The 22,106-nt window shown below is 38.5% G+C and overlaps 1 protein-coding gene across 9 annotated transcripts in view; it reads right to left on the reverse strand.

Annotated features, from left to right (window-relative positions):
* ATP8B4 (ATPase phospholipid transporting 8B4 (putative)) overlaps positions 1 to 22,106 on the reverse strand; it is a 256,052-nt gene that overhangs the window by 172,280 nt on the left and 61,666 nt on the right. For all 9 annotated transcript variants that reach the window (XM_029950435.1, XM_029950438.1, XM_029950434.1 and 6 more), the window contains one exon: positions 20,814 to 20,872. In XM_029950435.1, the coding sequence (XP_029806295.1) occupies positions 20,814 to 20,872 (59 nt within the window). The remainder of the gene's footprint in view (positions 1 to 20,813; positions 20,873 to 22,106) is intronic.

Genomic DNA, 22,106 nt, shown 5'->3' on the forward strand with positions numbered 1-22,106 from the left:
TGACTCTTAAATTCTCTCTAAACCATAAAGTAAAACCCAAAAAAGAGACAGTGTCCACAGGACACTTGCATAAAAAAGGAAGTGGCCTAAAGGCATTTGCACCACTCAGGAAATATGTGAGACACCCATGTTTATGCAAAGGGCCCAAAAGAATTCACATATGGGGCAAGTGAGCCTGGAGATTGGGTGTTTGGCGTCTCAACAACCCCAGGCACAACCACAGCTCCTCAGTATTAGTCCAATGGCGCCCAGTGAGGAATGCACAGCATTCAAGTTTGGAAGGCAGGGCCAGATGATAGCGCTCTTCTGAGCCTGCTGAGTGACGGTCATAGAAGAGGCCTTACAGAGAGCCGTCACTAAACATCACTGTTGTCACCACCACCACCACCACCATCTTCATAACGCTCTCCTGAGCCTGGGCTCCCCAACATGAACAAGGCATTGGCGGGGAGGGCACAATGCCCCCAGCATTCCTTCATTCATAAGACTAGGGCCCTTGCATGTGACAGGCACTGTCCATGAGCCAGGACTTCAGATATGAATAGACAGAGTTGCAGGAAGAGAGGCAGGAATAAACAGACAAACTTGTACACTGATGACACAGTTAAAGAAAACGGCCAATGCTATGAAATGAGCAACAGTTCAGGAGGCCCTTGCCTACAAAGACTCCCTTAGGAAGCCTGTGCATTTGACATTTCCAGTTAAGGCAACCTCAAGATTATCCTATCTGATGAGAGCACGGGGGCATCTGTCCTCCAGGGGATACCCAACAGTCTTTCAGCCTATTAAAAAAAAAAATAGTAACCTAGTGTGTGTTTCAACAAAGAAACTTAAAGTTGAGGTCATTAATGTTTAATGTACAGATTGTCTTGACTACACACATACTTACATTTCTATATATATAATGTAATATATATGTATGTATATACGTAAGGTATGTATATATGATATATACATACAAAGTAAATATATGTATATTGGGAAGGTTCTCTTCTTTTCCTAACTAGGTATCTGATCTGAGCAAGATATTTGGATCTAATTTTTTTTTTTAATAATGTATAGTTGACACACAATGTGAAATTAGTCTCAGGTATATAACACAGTGATCTGACCATTCTATGCATTACTCAATGCTCCACATGATTAAGTGTAATCGTGTGTTATTACAATATTATTGACTATCTTCCCTATCTGCTGTATCTCTGCAACTTACTTATTTTATAACTGCAAGTTTGTACTTCATAATCCTCTTTACCTATCATCCCACCCATCCTACCATGACGCTCCATCTGGCAACCACCCCTTTGTTCTCTGTATTTAGGAGTGTGGCTCTGGCGTTTGTTCATTTGTTTGGTGTTTTACACTCCACAGCTAAGTGGTATTTGTCTTCCTCTGACTTACCTGATTTAACATAATACCCTCTAAGTCCATCCATGTTGTTACAGATGGCCAGATCTCATTTTTTTTTTGAAGGCTGACTAGTATTCATCATCGTCTTCATCCATTCATCTATCAATAGTCACAGAAAGGTTTTCTTTTTCTAAGTAGGAAACATACTCAACAAGTTTGAAAACTGTTCGACTAAACACTGTTATAATCAAAGAAAATGAGGGCCCATGTGTCACCAAGACATGGATGCGAAATGAAGAAACTATGACTCTGTGTGCAATGACGTCTCTGTTTCATACATTGACACTACCTAGCATGTGGTGTTCCCCTACATAGGCTAAGCATGGTGCCAAGCACTGTACATACATCATCTCAGATAATCTCCAAGAACTTTAATGAGTGGTTGCTACTTCAGCACCATTTTACAGATGAAGAAACTGAGGCTTAGGGGCAGTTCCAAGGGCTGCCCATAAAAGCTCTTTGGTAGTCATGTGTTCTCCCAAATGGTAGGTTTTTCCTGGGGAATGAGTCAGTAACAAGGAATATCTGGACTCCCTCTTGATTAATAAATCTACTAACCTTCCTAGAATGTTCTTCAGTAAAGAAAAGAACCTCTCAAAACTAAGAGAGTGGAAGGTACACAAGAATTCAACCAGCTAGAGCAGTTACTCTCAGTCCCTTCAACTTCAGGAGAGCATCATCAGGCTCGTCTAGGTAGCTCCGTTTCCCCTCTAGACCTTACAAACACAGACAGTGGCTAGGTGAGCTTCAGGCCTCCGTCTCCCCCAGAGCAAATCTGCCTGGCAGCATCATAAACCTTGTTTTCTTTTCTATCCTCAGAATTTAGTGTAGTGTTCCAACTTCTGCAAGACTGCTGGAGAGCTAGTAAATGGCCTATGAATAGTAATTTGTCCACAAAGAACTAATTTTGGACAATTACCAGGGGAACAAATTAAATTTCCCTCTGAGATTAATTTAATCACAATATTTTTTCCCTCCAGTGTGTTCAGATACATACAACATATAAAGCCTTTTAGGTAGGTCCAAATAAAATGTTAACTTTTGTGACACCTGAAAAAAGCAAAAATACTCTTAAAATTACATAGAGAAAGAGAAAGAGAGAGACCTAGTATATGCCTTCTCCAGAGAGCTAAGATATAAAACAAAAGGAAGCCATACAAAAGAGGAAAGAACTCAAAAGTTGTATTTCAGTAGGACTTTCACTGGGCATCTCTAATAATTTGTTTGCCTATTTCTGCTTTGCCAAAGTTCTTTTGTGCCTCCTCCTTATAGATCTACCATCCTTAGGGAGTAGGTCCTCAGTTTTGGCCTATTGGCCCATCTTATTCCAGGGCTTTAGAGGCCTCGGAGGACCAGAGTGGGCATTTACTTGGATTGAAATGGAGCTGGTTTGCTGAGGTCCACTTCGTGAACCACCAGAGGGTCTTTGGACAACATAGTGTATATGAGCTGCTTTGTTTATTAGGACTAAAAATTAGACGATGTTCACACTGTGATGTGTTCTGGGATCTAGGCCAAATTTCAGGCAAGACCTCAGCATTTATGATAATAACAAAGGCACAGTGAAAAAGTCCAGTTAATGAGGAGATACTCATAAAAAATTTCCCAAAGGGCTGAGGGGTTATAATAACACACTACAAATAGTCTAATCCTTCCTAGGACTCTACCTCTTACACTAGGTTGCTACACAAATAACACCATGCAATCTTCTCCTGAACCCTGGGGATCAAATGAGTAAGTGAGTGCATCTCTGAATTCCCACCCTCTTTGGGTGTTGGGCAATAAATCTAAGTTTAGACAAACCACATCACCTACTTTTGTGATTTTTGTTTGTTGAGTAGTTTTTAATTGAGAGTAGAAGTTTTGAAAGGGAAGGGTCAAGGACTGGTTGGGACACAGGAAAAGAAAATTCTCTATATAGAGTGGGAAAAGAAAGAGGCTTCAAAAGCATCTTCTATCATTAAAATACAATAACAGGGGCACCTGGATGGCTCAGTTGGTTAAGCGGCAGGCTTCGGCTCAGATGATGATCTCACAGTTCGTGGGTTCAAGCCCCGCGTCAGGGTCTGTGCTGACAGCTAGCTCAGAGCCTGGATGGAGCCTGCTTCAGATTCTGTGTCTCCCTTTCTCTCTGACCCTCCCCTGCTCGTGCTGTCTCTCTCTGTCTCTCAAAAATAAATTTTAAAAAAATTTAAAAAATAAAATACAATAACAATAGTAATTTATAAATGAATTGATGTGTCATTCTTAAATTTTTGTGATGATATCATCTACAAAGACTTTAGTGAATTTTCACCAAATTTGGAACTTTTGCTTAGGATGCTCTGAGATAAACAAAGACTAAATTTGCTTCGGGGAATTGGAAACAGGGCTCCCTAGAGACATACAAAAATATAGGCAGTTGTCTTCTGTATCACAGTGAATGAGTGAGTGAGTGAGTGAGTGAATGAATGAATGAGGGGCTCCTGGTTGTATTACCCACACCATCTCCACCATCTCATTCTACTTCCTTCTCATTCCTCCCCGATTCACTCCATCTCAAGTTCAAAAACAAAGCTCATCCTGATTCCTATGCAACTGTGTCCATTTGGGGGACAAAAAGCCAGAGAGGTTGATGCATTTGGCAGAATAGTATCAGGAGGCATTTCATGGGAAGAGAAGCCTGTGCTCTGTGTACCTCCAATGGAGGGTCACTTGTGGTGATATAAATAAGACACAGGATTTGAAGAGGGTGGAGGAGGGAAAACCTAGGGGTCTGACTATGTGGCCTGAGGATTTTATGAGAAACTGGTTTTCCCAAATGGTTTTATCTTACTTATAACAACAATAGACATTCTCTTTCCACAATAGTCCTCTCCAGGGGAATTTTGCCTATATCCTCAGTAAGGAAAGTGATACCCAGAAAAGCTAAAAACACCTACTGAGGCCAAGCCACTTATGGCCCACAGTGCCCCCTCCCTGGAATCCTAGGAAATTATCTGAATCCAGACCTAAAAAAGAGTCCCAACTGGATTGTGAGCTTCTTCACGAAAACTACTACTGAGTCTTGTTCACTTCTATGGTTCTCACCTTCATGCCATGCACACAGAAATTCCTCAGTAGTTGTTGCCTTTATAATTTTGTTTTTAATAATGGTTTTAATTTTTAAAAATGAACTATTGGAACCTCGTCAAGATAAAAAGGTCTGCACAGTGAAGGAAACAATCAGCAAAACTAAAAGGCAACAGACAGAATGGGAGAAGATATTTGTAAATGACATATCAGATAAAGGGTTAGTATCCAAAATCTATAAGGAACTTATCAAACTCAACACCCAAAAAACAAATAATTCAGTGAAGAAATGGGAAAAAGACATGAATAGACACTTCTTCAAAGAAGACATCCAGATGGTCAACTGACACATGAAAAAATGCCCAACATCACTCATCATCAGGGAAATTCAAATCAAAATCACAATGAGATACCACCTCGTATCTGTCAGAACGGCTAACATTAACAACTCAGGCAACAACAGATGCTGGTGAGGATGTGGAGAAAGAGGATCCCTTTTGCACTGCTGGTAGGGAATGCAAACTTGTAGGGCTACTCTAGAAAATGCTATGGAGGCTCCTCAAAAAATTAAAAATACAACTACCATATGACCCAGCAATTGCACTGCTAGATATTTATCCAAGGGATAATGCTATTTCAAAGGGGCACATGCAGGGCGCCTGGGTGGCTCAGTCGGTTAAGCATCCAGCTTCAGCTCAGGTCATGATCTCACAGTTCGTGGGTTCAAGCCAACACATCAGGCTCTGTGCTGACAGGTCAGAGCCTGGAGCCTGTCTTTGGATCCTGTGTTTCCCTCTCTCTCTGACCCTCCCCTGCTCATGCTGTCTCTCTCTCTCTCTCTCTCTCAAAAATAAATAAAAACATTTTTAAAAAATTTTCAAAGGGGCACATGCACCCCAACGTTTATAGCAGCACTATCAAACAAAGTACAGAAAGAGCCCAAATGTCCATCAATGGATGGATGGATAAAGATGACATGGTATATATATACAATGGAGTGTTACTCTGCAATCAAAGAGAGTGAAATCTTGCCATTTGCAATTCTGTGAATGGAACTAGATGGAATTATGCTAAGCAAAATTAGTCAGTCAGAGAAAGACAAGTATCATATGACTTCACTCATATGAAGACTCTAAGATACAAAACAGATGAACATAAGGGAAGGTAACCAAAAATAATATTTTAAAAAAGGAAGGGGACAAAACATAAGAGACTCTTAAATATGGAGAACAGAGGGTTACTGGCAGGGTTGTGGGAGGAGGGTAGGCTAAATGGGTGAGGGGTATTAAGGAACCTACTTCTGAAATCATTGTTGCACTATATCCTAACTAACTTGGATGGACATTTAAAAAATAAATAAATTATAGAAACAAAAAACAATAGTACTTTTAATTTTTAATAACTGTGGTTGTTAAATAAATACATGAATAAATGAATAAGGGGTCAACTATAGTAATGATTCAGAGAAATCCTCTAACAAAACCCTCTATTATATGACCATGTATATAATTATATGATAATGTGATTATCATATTGTGATATAACAGTATATTATGATCTACTATTATGTGATAATGTATATAAAGAGTTTGACCAACTCTTTGTATCAAACATGTTCTCTGGCTGTTGTCTTCCATTTTGACTCCATACCCAAGGGAAGACACATTAATTTCTAACACTTCAATGTGAGGAAGATTTCCTCCCTGATAGGAAGTATCTTGGAAATAGCAAAGTGCCAGGCAACTAGGTAGAGATGGGAGGTCAGATATGGGGAGGTAAGCTGGAGAGTAGAAGGGATGGCAGAGTCCATCCATAGAGAACTGCACTTGAAAGCACTTCAATTACTAGTAGCATATACTTGAGGGACTTATCACCGCCTATATCACCAACATTGTGTATCATCCACAATACTGTGAATTCAAACTTGGTTTTGCATTTATGAATAAGCCCCACTGTTTCCCTGAAAATTCTATTGAAAAATGCCAGGTTTCTGTCACAAAATCACAACATAAAATACTTTTCAGCATGTGCCTTCTAACTCATGACTGAGGCAGCTATTCTGACAGGAGCTATTGTAAAGGAAAAGGAGCAAAGAACAAGAAAGGGAGGAGCGAAGGGAAAAGGGAGGGGGGAGTTAAGGAGGCAGATGTACCTTAAACAAAGGAGTTAAACATGGAAGAAGATAAATCAAACTGTAATTTAAAATTCGTAGATTAAGAAGACTCTCCTGGCAAGCCTTTTTTCAGGAAAGCCTCAAGAGCTTCTTGAAAACACTTTCCCAAAAAATCTAAGTCATATTTTCCATAAAGAATATCAATCCAGTTAATAAGTACTTGGTAAATGCCAATTGCCTCAAGAAATAATTGAGTATTAGGAAAAAGCGAAGGCTTGGATTCTTCCGTCTGAAATGTTTTACCAACTAAGTAACCCTGGAAAATTATTTCCTAGTCCCTCCAATCCTCAGTGTCCCCATCTATAAAATATGGGTAATAATATCTACCATGCAGAGTTATGAGAATTAACGGAGAGAACACATTTAAAGCATTAGCATTATACTTGATAATTAAATACATTTTTCCCTCCTCACCTCTTTGCTTTTGTCAAAATCTTCAGGGCACTCCTAACTAAGATAAAAATAGAGGATTGGTCTAGTCCTTCTGAAACCCAAACATGTATATGAATCCTTTGAGGATTTTGTTAAAATATAGATTCTGACTCAATAGTTGGTGGGGGGGTAGGGAGAAGGGGGGTAGATTCTGCCTATCTAATAAGCTCCTGGTGAAGCCCGTGATGCTGGTCTGAGGTCTGTGGAACACACTTCCAGACGCAAAGTATTAAATAACCTCTAAGAATATCGATAAACACAAATTTCTCAAATAAAAGAAAGGTTGCATGCATTTTTTTCAAAAGGCTATATAAATAATTTAGATTAGTACAAATCCAAAACAGTCCCATTTGTGCACTAAAGAATATGAACCTTCAGAGATACTTGATTCTGCCAGCAGACCAGGCAGCTGAATCATCACAGATAAATGCCTTGCACCAGGACTTAGACCATAAAGACAAAGTGTCCTTTTGACTGAGCTGAAGATACACTTCCAGACTTCTCCAATCCTTCAAGAAAAATACACTAAATGGAAAGAAAAATCACTGGGGAAAAAAATGAAGAATTTTCACATACTTTCAATTTAAGCTCTTGCAAATAAAAAATCAGACCAAGAATTAAGTTGGAGAACAGCACCAGGGAAGAAATTCCATAGGTATATGAAAGCAGGAGGGAGCATGGCAGGGTGAGGAGAAAAAATGTGGGTAGGAGAAACCCCCATTTGTTTTTTAATGCGGAAGTGCAAAATACTGATCATTTGCACAGACAACAGCATACAGGTCCTTATGGCTTCAGGAATTTATTTGTAATCATTTGTGCATAAAACAAATTCTGAATTATTCCCTCTATTAAAATATTTGAAGTATTGATTTTCAGTAATCTCATATACACCTATAATTCACATTTGAATTAAACAAAAAAATCAACTAACTTTCATACTCAAAAACTTTAATTTCAATATATCCCAGGAGTACTTTTGAATGAGTTGATCATTTTCTTTAGTCAGTTTAGGGTGAGATGGGCTTCAAGGTGACTGACATTTGACTGTTTAAGTGGCCAAATGGTTCCCCAAATCTAGACAGGGTCCGAACTGCAATGCAAATTGGTAGGTTTCCAAATCAAGTCAGACCATTTTTATATAAGGATGACATTGTATTTTGCCACTCTTTTATAGTTTTTTAAGAAAGACATTATTACCAATATAAACAATTTCAAGAAGGTAATTCATCTCTTCTTAGAAAATTGTCTTCCTTACCCAGATATAGTAAAAATGCCAATTATAAGTCTAATATCACTCATTCTTATACTTAATATTACAAAAGCTTACTGTTATTTCATTCTTGTATATAAAATACCAAGGGGATAGCAAATTCTTGAAGGACTAAGAATTACTTTATACTTTTTTAAGTCTAAAGTACTTAAAGTGAAAAACACATACTAATTACTCAATACAAGACTGATAAGCCCAACAAGAAAAAATACAAACTAATACAGGGGGGGAAAGCAATTCTATTTATGAGAACAAAACATGAGCTAATATAAGTGTAATTCACAACACAAACCAGTAATTTCCAGTACAAAACCTAGAGAACTACCTTTGACAAAATAAGATAGGCACTAGCATAGAGATTTTTCACATCGTTAGCACAACATCTTCATATAGTTTATTAGCTTTCTCATATCAAAGAGCGAGGGAGAAGGAAAAAAGATCAAACATTTCTTTAGCTTATTTTCTCACCTAGAAATGTCTGAACAATGCTGTCTCTGCAAAACATTATGAAGAAGTTCAGTCCATTTGTGCTTCTAACCTCAAAAATGTCTTGCCTAGAACAATGGCGTTTTTGTGGCATTTGGTCTACAAGAGTATTTAAAATATCACAACATGGAACTAAGTGGGTTGCAAGAATCATAGAAACACAACTTGGAAGGAATCTTTAAAGTTTAATTATTTACTCGACCTTTCTTCTTCCATATAGAACCCATCTAAACCAGCACTGTAAGTCTTGGAAAAAAAAAAAGCTTTCTGCTTATTAAGATAGAGAGTAATAATCTACTTAGAAATCAGGTTGGTGGTAAGAACAATTAATTACAGAAATTAGAAACTTGTTAAGTTGGAAATTCATAATAATTAATGGTCCAATGTCAACTATAGAAAGGTATCCAGTGATAAGGCAGCTACATGGCTGTGTTGTACTCAATGTTTTTATTACTAACTTAAAACCGTGATTCACAGGGTGCCTGGGTGGCTCAGTTCGCAAAGGGGCCAGCTTCGGCTTGGGTCATGATCTCACTGTTCGAGTTCCATGGTGGGCTCTGTGCTGACAGCTCAGAGCCTGGGTCTGCTTCGAATTCTGTGACTCCCTCTCTGTCTCTACCCTGCTCACACTCTGTCTCTCTGTCTCTCAAAAATAAATAAATGCTAAAAATTAAAAAAAAAAAAACAGTGATTCTCAATCCTGTTGGCTAATCAGAATTACCAGAAAGCTTAAAAAATGGACTCTACTTCCAGAGCTCCTGATTCAGTTGACCCATTGGATTAGACATCAGTGAAGATGTAGAAGACATGCTCTTAAGTCCGCATATGACACAATAATGAAAGGAATAGTTCATGACAGAGGAAATTGTTTCTGTTGTGTGCCAAGTTCTAGGACAAACAAGATCAAGAGAGAAATGTGACACAGTCTTTGTCATTAATGATGAAAATGAGATTAATATGAGATTAAGAGGAATCAATAATCACCAAAAAGCCAGTGCAATCTTAGACTGCCTTATCAATCCTTCTACTCCCAGCGGCTCAAATAATTCCTAGAATATGGTTCTTGACTTTGGAGGAATTATAGAAAAGCTGAAAATCTTTGGGAGAATAAAAAGAGGAAATGGCAGATGACTGTCCTGGAGATGAGTCTACTCGATGAACCCACATTTAGAATTTTAAATACATTATCAGGTTTGTCATAAGAACCAGGAGACACATTTGCTCGGCTTTGGACTCAGAAGAAAAGCTAAACCAACGGATAATAAAGCAAAAGAAAATCAATTTGGCTCAACTGAAGAAAAAACTGTTTAATGATCAAAACTATCCAAAGACAGAGTTCCAGAGAAGTTCCAAATTCAGTCATTATATACAAAGGTTGAAAATGTGTTATAGATAGGGTGACATTCCCAGTTTATGCCCACTGACTTGGCAAAATAACTAATAGGATCCCCTTTCACTCTCAAAAGTGTCCTGGTTTGGAAGAGAAATGATCTATTCTCCCTAGTTTTGGAGCATTAGCAGAATAATTAAAGAAAAATTGAGCCAGGTGGGCTCCCCCACACACCCCTCCCCCTTCTCCACTAAAGAGAGGTGGTGAGTTCCCCTCTTGTAGAGTGATATAAAGACTAACTATGCAGTCACTGAGAATTCTGGAGAGAGAAGTGAATGGGAAAGGTTTAAAGGATCATTCCACAACTGAAGCTCCATAGTGAACTTGAACTTTCTTACAGCACCAGAAAAGTGAGTCATGTTTTACCATTTGTATAAAACAACTCTTCTTCCCCGGCCGTCACCATTCACAACCTATCCAAAAAGCACCTGGACAGCCACAGCTGTGATGACGTGACCTTGCTTCATGGCAAGCTTTACAACCAAGGAGCATGAATGAAACCCAGAACACCTAGGGTTTCTGGAGAAGTCAAGACAGGGGTACCAACAGCCAGAGATTTATACCACTGATCTGTATATAGGAATCTGATGGCTGTCCTCCGCTCAAGTTTGTCAAAGAACAGACTCTCTCTTTAGTCAAGCCAGAATACTCTTACAAAGATGTACACAGATAGTTACAACTACAACCTTATTCACATGCACGCATTCATGCAACACACATACATTTATACACATACATGTATAGCTCCTAACACCTAGGATCATATTTAAAGTATTTTCAAGTTTGATTTTTATGCCTAAACAGCTTACCTTTGTAAGAAACTGCAGAAAAAGCCAGATTCAAAATACAACAGTAAGCTGACCACTGGTTTCATAATCGTAGACATGAATTTGAGACATTTTTAACACAAATGATTTGATTAATTTTCCAACTATAAAATGTAAAATATGGTAATTGCCATCTTTTCATAATATGATTCACAGAACCAAACTATTTGGTCCAGTAAAGAAAACTACAAAGCAAGATAAAAACCGCTTTGAAACCGTTGGGGTTGGTGGTTTTTCCGTTAACTTCTCAACTGTTACTCCTCTTGCCCAATTTTATCCACATGATTGATTTATGGATTATGTTCATAAACCATTTGCCAACAAAGGAAACTGCATTTGTGGTGCTCCCTCCACACAGGAAGTTGCTTTTCTTCCTGCTCCGTCTTTTCATTTCTTGGTCTTGGTTTTAATTTGTACCACCATAGCCAGTTATTAATAGAGCTCTAAGAGTCTAACACCAAAATTAGCTTATTTTAATTCTTCTAATTGCAATTACACATTGCTTGGAAACTTTTCAATTTCATATCACTGCAATGAAGAAAGTAAAATTTAAAGAAAAATCTGTGTGGCTTTACTTGAAGTTTACTTCACAAACAGATGAAATAGAACAAGCTTATGAAGACACTGAATTATCTCAAACCTGCAACAGGTATGTAACAAACACTTCAGAGTTGTACAGGTTAGCTGGATTCTTTAGTTACCTTAATGTGTCATTTTAGAACATTTAGAAATAGGAATTCAGAGGCTAAAACAGAAGATTAAAACAGACCAAATTAAAGAAACAAGGAATCAGACAAATACTTAGCCAAAGAATAACACTACTTAAATAAATCAGATGTCAAAGAAATAAAATGGGGTTTTTTTAACCCTTACATCCTGAAAGAAAATGAAGTAAAGCCCCCAAATTACCTTTTCTCCTCCAAGTAAATTATTTATAAAGAAAACACTTCAGTCATATAGAACATCGAACAATTTACATGCTATAAACAGCACACAAAACAGAAGACATTTGCAATGTTTGCTAAAAAGCCACGGTTGCTATGGGAATGCCCTAATACAAAACACAACAACCAACAACCAGAAACCCATAACAAATGCAAGTTGCTGGCACTTTCCACAACTAATTCCAACTTGTCACACTGCTTGCCATCATCTTGGGTTGGTACGTAAATTGCTGATGATCAGACCTATTGGTGAGGATCCACAGCATGCGGGGGCTGCTGTTACACTGCTCACAAAGAAAAGAAAGAGAAACCCAAATTCTCATCAGGCTGGAGATTAAAGCAGGACTCAGATGTGCCTCAACATGTTGATATTTTAAGAGTCTCCCTTCTCCCTAAAAAAAAATATTCAGGTGACTTTTACCTTCCCATGGACTTGGCTAGCCAAAATATGTGAGATTGATTAAACAATGTACTTAATTTCACTGAGTCTGAAAGTTTTTATACTATTTCCTTCCTTTTTGTTGCAAATTCTTAATTAGGTGGGCTATACCACACTACCTTCTTTTTTGCATTTTTTTCCTGCCCTCTGACTTCCAAATACTACTATCTTTAAAAATAATAATAAAACTATTTTCTTCAGGTCCTTCAATTGCTCCCTTCTGATTTAAGTATGTTTTTCTTACAACATGGAGGTTCCTCAAAATATTAAAAATAGAAATGTCATATGATCCAATAATTCCATGACTAGGCATTTACCCAAAGACGACGAAAATACAAATTCAAAAGTATATATGTGCCCCTAGGTTTATTGCAGCTTTATTTACAATAGCTAATGCATGGAAGCAGCCTAAGTGTTTATGGATAAATAGATAAGGAAGATGTGATATATATATATAATTGAATATCACACAGCCATAAAAAGACTTGCCATTTACAACAACTTGGAGGCATCTAGAAGGTGTCATGGTAAGTGAAATAAGTCTGACTGTGACAGACAAACACCATATGATCTCACTCATATATGTAATCTAAACAAAAGAAATTAAATAAATGAGCAAACCAAAAGCAGAATTGGACCTAAAGAGAACAAAGTGGTGATTGTAGGGGAGGTAGGGGGATGATGGGCAAAATGGATGAAGGGGAGTGAAGTATAGGCTTCTGGTTATGGAATGAGTAAGTCACAGGAATAAAAGGCACAGCACAGGGAATATGGGCAATAGTATTGTTACAAAAGCCGTATGGTGAGCAGATGTTAGCTACCCTTGTGGTCAACATAGTATAACATATAGACCTGTCCAATCACTAAGTTACACCCCTGAAACTAATGTAACATTGTGTGGCAACTATACTCAAAGATCTTTTAAAAAATAAAATCCGGATGTTTTTCCTTAGTTTCTAACCTGATGAGCACCTAGCATTAGAACAGTTACCTCCCCCCCCCCCCCCCACACACTGTTTCCTGAGAGGCTCCTTTCCTCTCACTATCTTCTCTTTGTTCTCCTCAATTTTGGCTGCTCCTACTCCTTCCTGCACTCCTCCCCCTTTCCCTTTTCTAACTAAATGTGGGTTTCTACATCCACACCCCCCAGGTCACCCATCACTTTTCAACAATTTCTAATTTTTTCCTAGTTCAAAGCATCTTCTTCCAACTAATATCCCTACTGCACAGCTGTAAGTCCACCCAGTCACATTCCACATCACCTGGACATCTCCCTTTGGTTATCTAGCCTATCTCATCTGGAAGACAAACAAAATCCCTTTTCACTTTGTGACTCCTTTAGCCCCTGGGAGCCTGTTACCTCATATTCAAATTTTCTGAAACAATCTTATCTCACCTACCTGAACGATAGTTTCCTATGACTACAGGACTTTGCTCATCCCGCCCCTGCTTAATGTAGGTGGACAACAACAAACAACTCACATCACTTCCCATTTCCTCTGACAAGACTTCCTCCAAAGCTCACAAGCCACATCACACAATTAGGATTTCACATTACCTTTTCCGTATTACCTGTTGTAAAGTTTGTTCTCATGAGCTAGTCTGCTCTTCTTGAGTAGATCATGGACGCTCAGGTAGAAAGCAGAATCCATACCCCCCGTCTTAGCAAACCCCAGAGCAGGCAACACATTGCCATTCTAAGCAGACAAGGCCTTGTAGCAGGACCTTCCGGGCCCACTAAAAATATCCTGCTCATCTCATTTTCCTCATTTTTTTAAATTGAAGTATAGTTGACACACCATGTTACATTAGTTTCAGGTGTACAGCACAGTGATTTGGCAAATCTGTACATTATATGATACTTACCACAAATGTAGCTCCCGTCTGTCTGGTCACCATACAAGGCTATTACACCACCATTGACCAAATTCCCTAGGCAATACTTTTTATCCCTATGACTTACTCATTCCATACCAGTTTCCTTGTGTATGTTTATCCCTTTGATTTTTTTTAATTTTTTTATTCTTTATTTTTGATAAAGAGAGAAAGACAAAGTGCAAGCAGGGGAGGAACAGAGAGAGAGAAAGAGAGAGACAGAGACAGAGAGAGACAGAATCTGAAGCAGACTCCAGTCTCTGAGCTATCAGCACAGAGCCTGATGTGGGGCTGGAACCCATGAACTAGGAAGTCATGACCTGAGCTGAAGTTGGACGCTTAACCGACTGAGCCACCCAGGTACCTCATATCCCTTTGAGCTTTATATTCTTTTTGTATACTGCCTCAAATCTTTGAAAAGTAACTCAACAAACACACGTGTTTTTAGACCTAAAGTGGGCACATCGTGAGTATATTGAATTTGGAAAATCATTTTTATTTCTATAAAAAAGGAGACAGTGAATGTTCAATTCACCCATAAACACAGGAACAAGAAGTTTTACTATTATGCCAGCCTAGTCTCCAAAACACAGATACATCATTATAATGTAGGCCTACAGAGGTCCCGTAACCTTATTCAAGCTCACATGCCCAGAATAATGGTAGACCAATCATATTTTTCTACTCCACCCTTAACTACCTATTCTGAGAGAAGAGAGAAGTAAGAAACATATAAAGCCCTATATAAATGGATGGAGAAAATAGAAGTTTGTTTTAAGGGAGTCTTGATAATGTCATTGTAGCGCTAACTGCTGAGTGAGTCACATTGTCACACTCTTTGGGAAACCCAAATGATCATTGTTCTAAACACAAAAATCCCAAGAGCAAGAGCAAATTCTACCCAACAACCATGATATCAAGACATCTAGGAATTAAGATTCTAGGAATAAATCAAGATATCAGAATTGGAATTTTGGATGGAAGCCTTTCTTTATAAGCATGCAAAACAATTTGGTTACATTTTCACCAACCTATATAAGCCTGTGTGCACTTCCTGAACAGGGTAATTTAGCTCAAGAAAAAAAGTCCTTTATAAACATTCCATCTATATTTGTGCATAAAATGCATTCAGATATTAAATGCGCAGCTTTACTGGAGTTTGAGTTTGAGGTATGATAGTTTCATCACTCAAATGAGCTCATCTCCCTTCTCAATTCTGTTAAAATTCAAGAGAATTGAATGAGGAGGGTGTGTGCCTGTGCCCACGTGGAAAAGGGAGAGAACAAGAACCAGCGGGAATACCAACGTTCTCCAACACCATTGCTTTATTTTTAAACAACATCAGAAAATCGCCACAATTAATCTAACACTTTTTCTGACATTTCTTGACATCAACACATCTTAATAGAACTACGACTGTTTTCACAACTTCTACCATTCACTCTGAACTCCTTTTAATAGGGATAATGAGTCTGGAGGTTTGGCTGGCTTTCCCAAGTTTTCTGACATTTTTAACATTAACATTTTTTACTACAACTGTTTTCCTTACTTGCATTATTCATTCCTATTATTAACCAGGAAAACTTTGAACTCCTTTCTAATGAGAGTAATCATTCTAGTGCTTGTTGGCTCTCCCTGCAGTCTCCAGTCCCTCTTGCTGTACACATCTTGGCAGTCCAAAATCCCTCTTGTAACTTGAGATTTTCTACCTTCCAGTTTTCGCAATCTCATGTCTAATTTGTGAATTAATTTCACTTAGAATCATCAACCTTGTCTTTTGTTACTGTTCTAAACGCTTTAGCTCTTAAAAGCACTTTTGATCATTTTTTAAGCCTGTGCTATGTCCTATAATATACTTTGAAGCTTTAGGCTTTGTTGACAAATTAAAGCTCTCTAGGTATTGAAATATCTTCCTTCAGCCTTCAAAGGCAAACACGTGCTTGGCCAGGCTTAGTGCTTAAGGCAATCACACCATTTATCTGAGTTTTGTATAAATTTTTCTCCCAAGTGCTCATTTACAAATGTTAAGGGTAAGATTTAAGGTCATTCTTAGACTCAGATTTGTAAAATTTTTTTATCTCCTTTATCTGTCATTGTCCCGAGAGTATAAATATTTTACAAATAGGTATATGAGGGAAGGAGAGGGGATTTGGGACATTTTGTCCTTTTGTTGTGCTGTTTGTTTTTCAGGGTTGGTCAAAAGAGTAGTATGGTATAATGGGAAAAATAGGCCTTGGGATCTGGCCAATGTGAATTAGAATTCCAGCTGTGCCACTGATTAGTTCTGGAAATGAAGACCCACTTCACCTGGCTGGGTTTTGTGGACGATCAGCAATGTACAAAACCCCTGGACACAAAGTTAGAAGAATGGAAGCCACTATCTAGCTGTGCGACCTTGAGCTAGTCACTTGAGTGAGATCTCCATGCCCTAATGTTTTCACACTCAAAAATGAGGCAAAAGGGGCACCTGGTTGGCTCAGTCGGTTAAGCATCCAGCTTCAGCTTGGGTCATGATCTCACATTTTTGTGAGTTCGAGCCCCACATCCAGCTCTATGCTGACAGCTCAGAGCCTGGAGCCTGCTTCGGATTCTGCGTCTCTTTCTCTCTGTTCCTCCCCCTCTTGCACTCTGTCTCTCTCTCTCAAAAATAAACATCAAAAAAAATTTTAAGTGAGCCAATAAAAGATAACAAATATGCTCTTATACATAGAACTGTGGTTAATTTCAGTAGATTTACTATAGTAGAGTACGTAGAGCCATACTTTCCACATGGTAAGCACTGTGTGTAAGCCATTACTATTGTCACTATCTTTATTGCTATTACTATCACAGTTGGTCATGTATCTACCTGTCAATATCCGTGCTGAGAGTGTCAGGAAAATTTCCTAAAGTCTCCAAATGCTTTGCACAGAGTAGGTTCTAAAAAAAAATCTCATTGGATTATTATCATTACACAGGGCTTATTTGGTGGGGCAGGGTGGGGGTCTCTGCCACCACAATCTTTATACTGTTAGTCTTCTTGCTCTCACTGCGGTTGTTTCTCTACTCCTGCATCATCAGCAACTTCTATACCTTTACTACCACAGATTTGCTAATTTGAGGTGATGATACTCGCTACTAAAGTTCTACGACTTTAGCCAATTTTTCAGTATCTTCCTGACATTGTTACTATCAATATCCCACCGTTATCTGATGCTTTATAGGAAATCTATAATTTATTGTGAATACTTGCCCACCATGTTAGATTTGACAGAAAATCCATATAAAATGTTTAATGCAGGTCCTAGTACATAGTAAGTATGAGCTATGTATCTATGTTAGTCTTATTATTACCAAATATTTCATATCAATTATCTCATTTAATCTTTAATAAACAATCCTATGGGGGGTACCTGGGTGGTTCAGTTGGTTTAACATCCTAGTCCTGACTTCAGATCAGGCCATGATGGCAGGGTCATGGGATGGAGTCCCACCCACATCTGGCTCCACACTGAGCATGGAACCTGCTTAAGATTCATAATTCTCTCTCTCTCTTCCCCCCCCACCCCTCTTCCCTGCTTGCACACTCTCTAATTTTAAAAAATAGTCCTATGAGAAAAATTCCCTATTTCACAGATGAAATAACTGATGTTCAGAGAAGTAAAATTGAGATCACAAATTAGCAAATGAGAGAAAGCATTCAAACTGTGGTCTATCTTATCCTAAAACCCTCTTTCCACCACATTTGGGGGGACTTCACCAGTTCTCCCTTTTGCTTTTTCAGAAGTCGTTTCAGTTTACTCCCATCTCCTTTTCAGCCTTTAAGTGGGAATATTGCTTTTGCAATTATAAGCTTTCTCCCTAAGATCTACTGAGGGTTCTTCAAACCCATTTCCATTTGGGGCAATATCCTCAAAGCAAGGTTGAGCAAAAGGCCCCAGGCTCCTGTCTTTCTAACCAACATATTCCATACAGTAAGTGGTTTAAAAGCCTTAATATCAGACATAGATTCAGATCCATCTCTACACAGGCTAGCTCATAGGGTCATTTTGTGTTACTCTACTTCAATCCTTACAATAATTCTGAAATAAGTACTTGTATTATCCCCAATCTTTACTTGAATAGATGGGCCGAGAATGGCCCCCCAGTTCACTGTATGCCCAGCCATCCTGTTGGGAGGTCCCAAACCAAGACAGCAGCAGCTGTGTATAGTGGGGACCCAGGCCCATTTTAGGAGGGCCTGGCTCATCCTCTCTGAGCCACAGTAATGACTGATAGACCAGGGATAACTGTACCCATCTCTGCTCTGCAGCTTCCCTTTCCCAACTCTTGTTCTTGGTTTTGCCAGCTCCTAAGGAATGAATTTTATTCTTTCCTTGGAAGGTTTTAACTTAGAGACTGAGCTGCCTCATTTGATCTGCTACAATCATAGAATACTGTTCTACTGTTTTATTGTTAGGAAGCCCAAGAGAAAACGGAGTTGTAGCCACATATCTAAGTGCTTTTGTTCAAGATCATGCACATTCAAGAGAAAACCATCTCTGTAGCATTAGTGTGATGTTACTTTTAAAAGATCTGAGACAATCAGGACAAATTGTTAACATCTATTTTATCTGGGTGGTGAGCACACAGGTGTCATTATTTCCTATACTGTTACATAAGTTTGAAATATTTCATAAATTAAAAATAACTCAGTAAAAAAAACTGTATCATCTCACAAAAGGCAAATAAAATAAGGCTTTCCTCATAAGAGTTAGTACTCACAGAATGAAAATACTTGTTTCACACTGAAAAACAAGTAAATACTTAAATGCATAATTACTCCATAGCAGATTACTTATTACTGTTTTCCCCAAGGTTTTTTTTTTATGTTTTTAATGTTTTTATTTATATGAGAGAGAGAAAGACAGACAGCACTAGCAGGGGAGGGGTAGAGAGAGGGAGATAGAGAATCTGAAGCCAGCTCCAGGCTCTGCACTATCAGCACAGAACCCAACATGGGGCTCAAACTCATGAACCACAAGACCATGACCTGAGCCAAAGTTGGAGTTTAATCAATGGAGCCACCTAGGCACACCCACAAGGTCTTAAAATATACATGTGTCTACTCTTCTGATTTGAGGTTTGATGGTTAAGGCTTTCAGGAGTCATCCTCTACTGTTAAAGGACTAGCAATAGAATCAATAGAAAGGCATGGGGCCAAGTCTGGAGATGACCAGAGGTGCCAAATAACTACAGGTCAGGAAGCTACAGAAAGTTACATTAATCACCAATAGGAATTAAAGCCTCATTCTCTCAGGCTAAGCAACATGTTCATCAGCCTCCTGAGAAGGATTCCTCCTCTCAAAGGTAGACTTATGTTAACCAAACTTACAAAACTGATGAATAAAATCAGAGTGCAAACATATTATTTTACAAAGAGAAATCTGTCACAGAGTCGGAGTACTGATTCCTCGTATAAAAACTGCCACTGAATAACAAAATATAATTACATGATTTGCACAGTATGAGAAAAGAGTTGTTAGTAACCTTTGTTGAATATTTAATAGTACCAAGCTACAATGGCCCGATGCATTTATCACCATATATAGGAAAAACCTACAATAAGAACAAAATGCTAAGAAATTATCCATTGGTAAAAACTCTCTGTCCTCTGGCTAGCGCCTAAATATGCAATGCCAAAGATTGCCCTGCCTTCCTAGTTATCCAAACCCTCTTTGAATTAAGATTTTCCTTCATGAAACGTGCTGCTGTACTCAATCTTAAAGGCCAAATGTCACCTACAAAATCAACTCTACCAGTTATCTTTCTTAGAGCTTATAAAAGACTCCATGTAACAACAAAGGTTAAATCATAGAAAGATTAGACGATCTTTATGAGATCCTATCACGTAATTCATGAAGTTGTTCATCAGCGTATCCCAAGTTCCTAAAACAGTGCCAGTCACTTAACAGACAATAAATATTTCTAATGTAAGTGAAGAAAATCCTCTTTTAAAAATCTGTTTAAAGTAGTTCAGTACAAGCCTAAAGCCTTTACATTTTAACTAATCATTCTCACTTCTCACTTGATAACACAATCATTCAGGACCTCGTAACTTTGTCCTACATATACTTTTCTACATTGAACCTGAGCTACTTAAAGGGAATCCCCCAAAAGATATTTATCACCCATCAGCCAATACCATCACTTCTATCCCCAAGTATTACCACAGAGGCCCATTTATTCTAGGGACCCTATGTATTCTAGTTGCCAAATGGGCACCAAGATGAACTGAGCATCAATTCTTGAGAAAAAAAAAATGTCATCTTCTTCCTATACCAAAGAACACACGAACCAGTCTTACTGCATGACAAAAATAAGTGTATAAACATTACTAAAATCTATATTCATGGAAGCATATAGCACCTTGATACTAAAATGGGGCAAAACAAAGAAAGTTTCTAGTGAAGTCTTAAAGTTCTAGAAGGCATGAATCCAACTCTCCTTAAGGTAAAACTCATCCCAGCCTGAGTATGCCATGTATGTTTTACTCACTGCGTACTGGAACTTTTCATTATATTCACGGTCATTGGCTTTCACTCTCCGTTCTACTTCTAAAGAGAAAGAGAAATCAGGTATGAAATTAAAGTTTTGACCTAAAGAAACATATAACTCATTAAACTAACATCACTCAAGTTACTTTGATTGTAGTCAAGGTTGCAAGAATTCTTTCCTTTGAAATTTGAAGGGCATTGGTTTTTTCCAGCCTAAATGTTGGAACACATGTTGGAAAGTCCCAAAATGGAAAACTGCAATGTGTCTCATTGTAATTCTGATGCCAGCCATAAAATAAAACATTATGTGTCTCCAATTTCTACATCCCTTTAGCTTTACAAAGACCCTTTCTCTTAACTCCAAGTAGTTCCTAAAGGAGAACACTGCTGAAAGTCAAATGCCACCCTGAGATTTTTCTTTTTCCTTTTTTTTTTTTTTTTTTTTGCTACAAACACAAAATCCAGTATAGTCAAACAAAGCCATACTGAAGTGGCCACTGGGGGCACTGACCTTCTGGTCACTGAGAAAAGGTGATTTTTTTTTTTAAGAGAGAGAGGGAGAGTGCATGAGCAGAAGAGGAGCAAAGAGAGGGAGAGAGAGACAGAATCCCAAGCATGCTCTACACTATCAGCACAGAGCCTGATGCAGAGCTCAGGGCCATGAACCATGAGATCATAACCTGAGCTGAAATCAAGAGTTGGATGCTTATGTGACTGAGCCACCCAGGCATAGTCAGAGGAACTGCACATCATCAGGAGACTGAGACTTGCCCTTCTCTGGAAGTAGCCAAAATAATTATCTTCTAGGAAAAAAAATTCAAACACCCGTACAAATTTTTAAAATGAAAGAACAAATTCAAACATTAGGATGGTGCAGAAATTAAAATTTGCAGAGGGTATGCATAGGAGCACATGTACCCCAATGTTCATAGCAGTACTGTCAACAATAGCAAAAACATGGAAAGAGCCTAAATGTCCATCACCTGATGAGTGGATCAAGAAGAGGTGGTATATATACACAATGGAGTACTACATGGCAATGAGAGGGAATGAAATCTGGCCATTTGTAGGAAAGTGGATGGACCTCGAGGGTGTCATGCTAAGCGAAATAAGTCAGGCAGAGAAGGACAGAAACCATATGTTTGCCCTCATAGGTCTAACAGGAGAACAGGAGAAACCTAATGGAGGACTGGGGGAGGGGAAGAAGGAGAGAGAGTTGGGGAGAGAGAGGGACGCAAAACTTGAGAGACTACTGAATGCTGAAAATGAACTGAGGGTTGAAGGGGAAGGGGGA

Source organism: Suricata suricatta, chromosome 9, assembly GCF_006229205.1.
Source record: "Suricata suricatta isolate VVHF042 chromosome 9, meerkat_22Aug2017_6uvM2_HiC, whole genome shotgun sequence".
NCBI lineage: Eukaryota > Metazoa > Chordata > Mammalia > Carnivora > Herpestidae > Suricata > Suricata suricatta.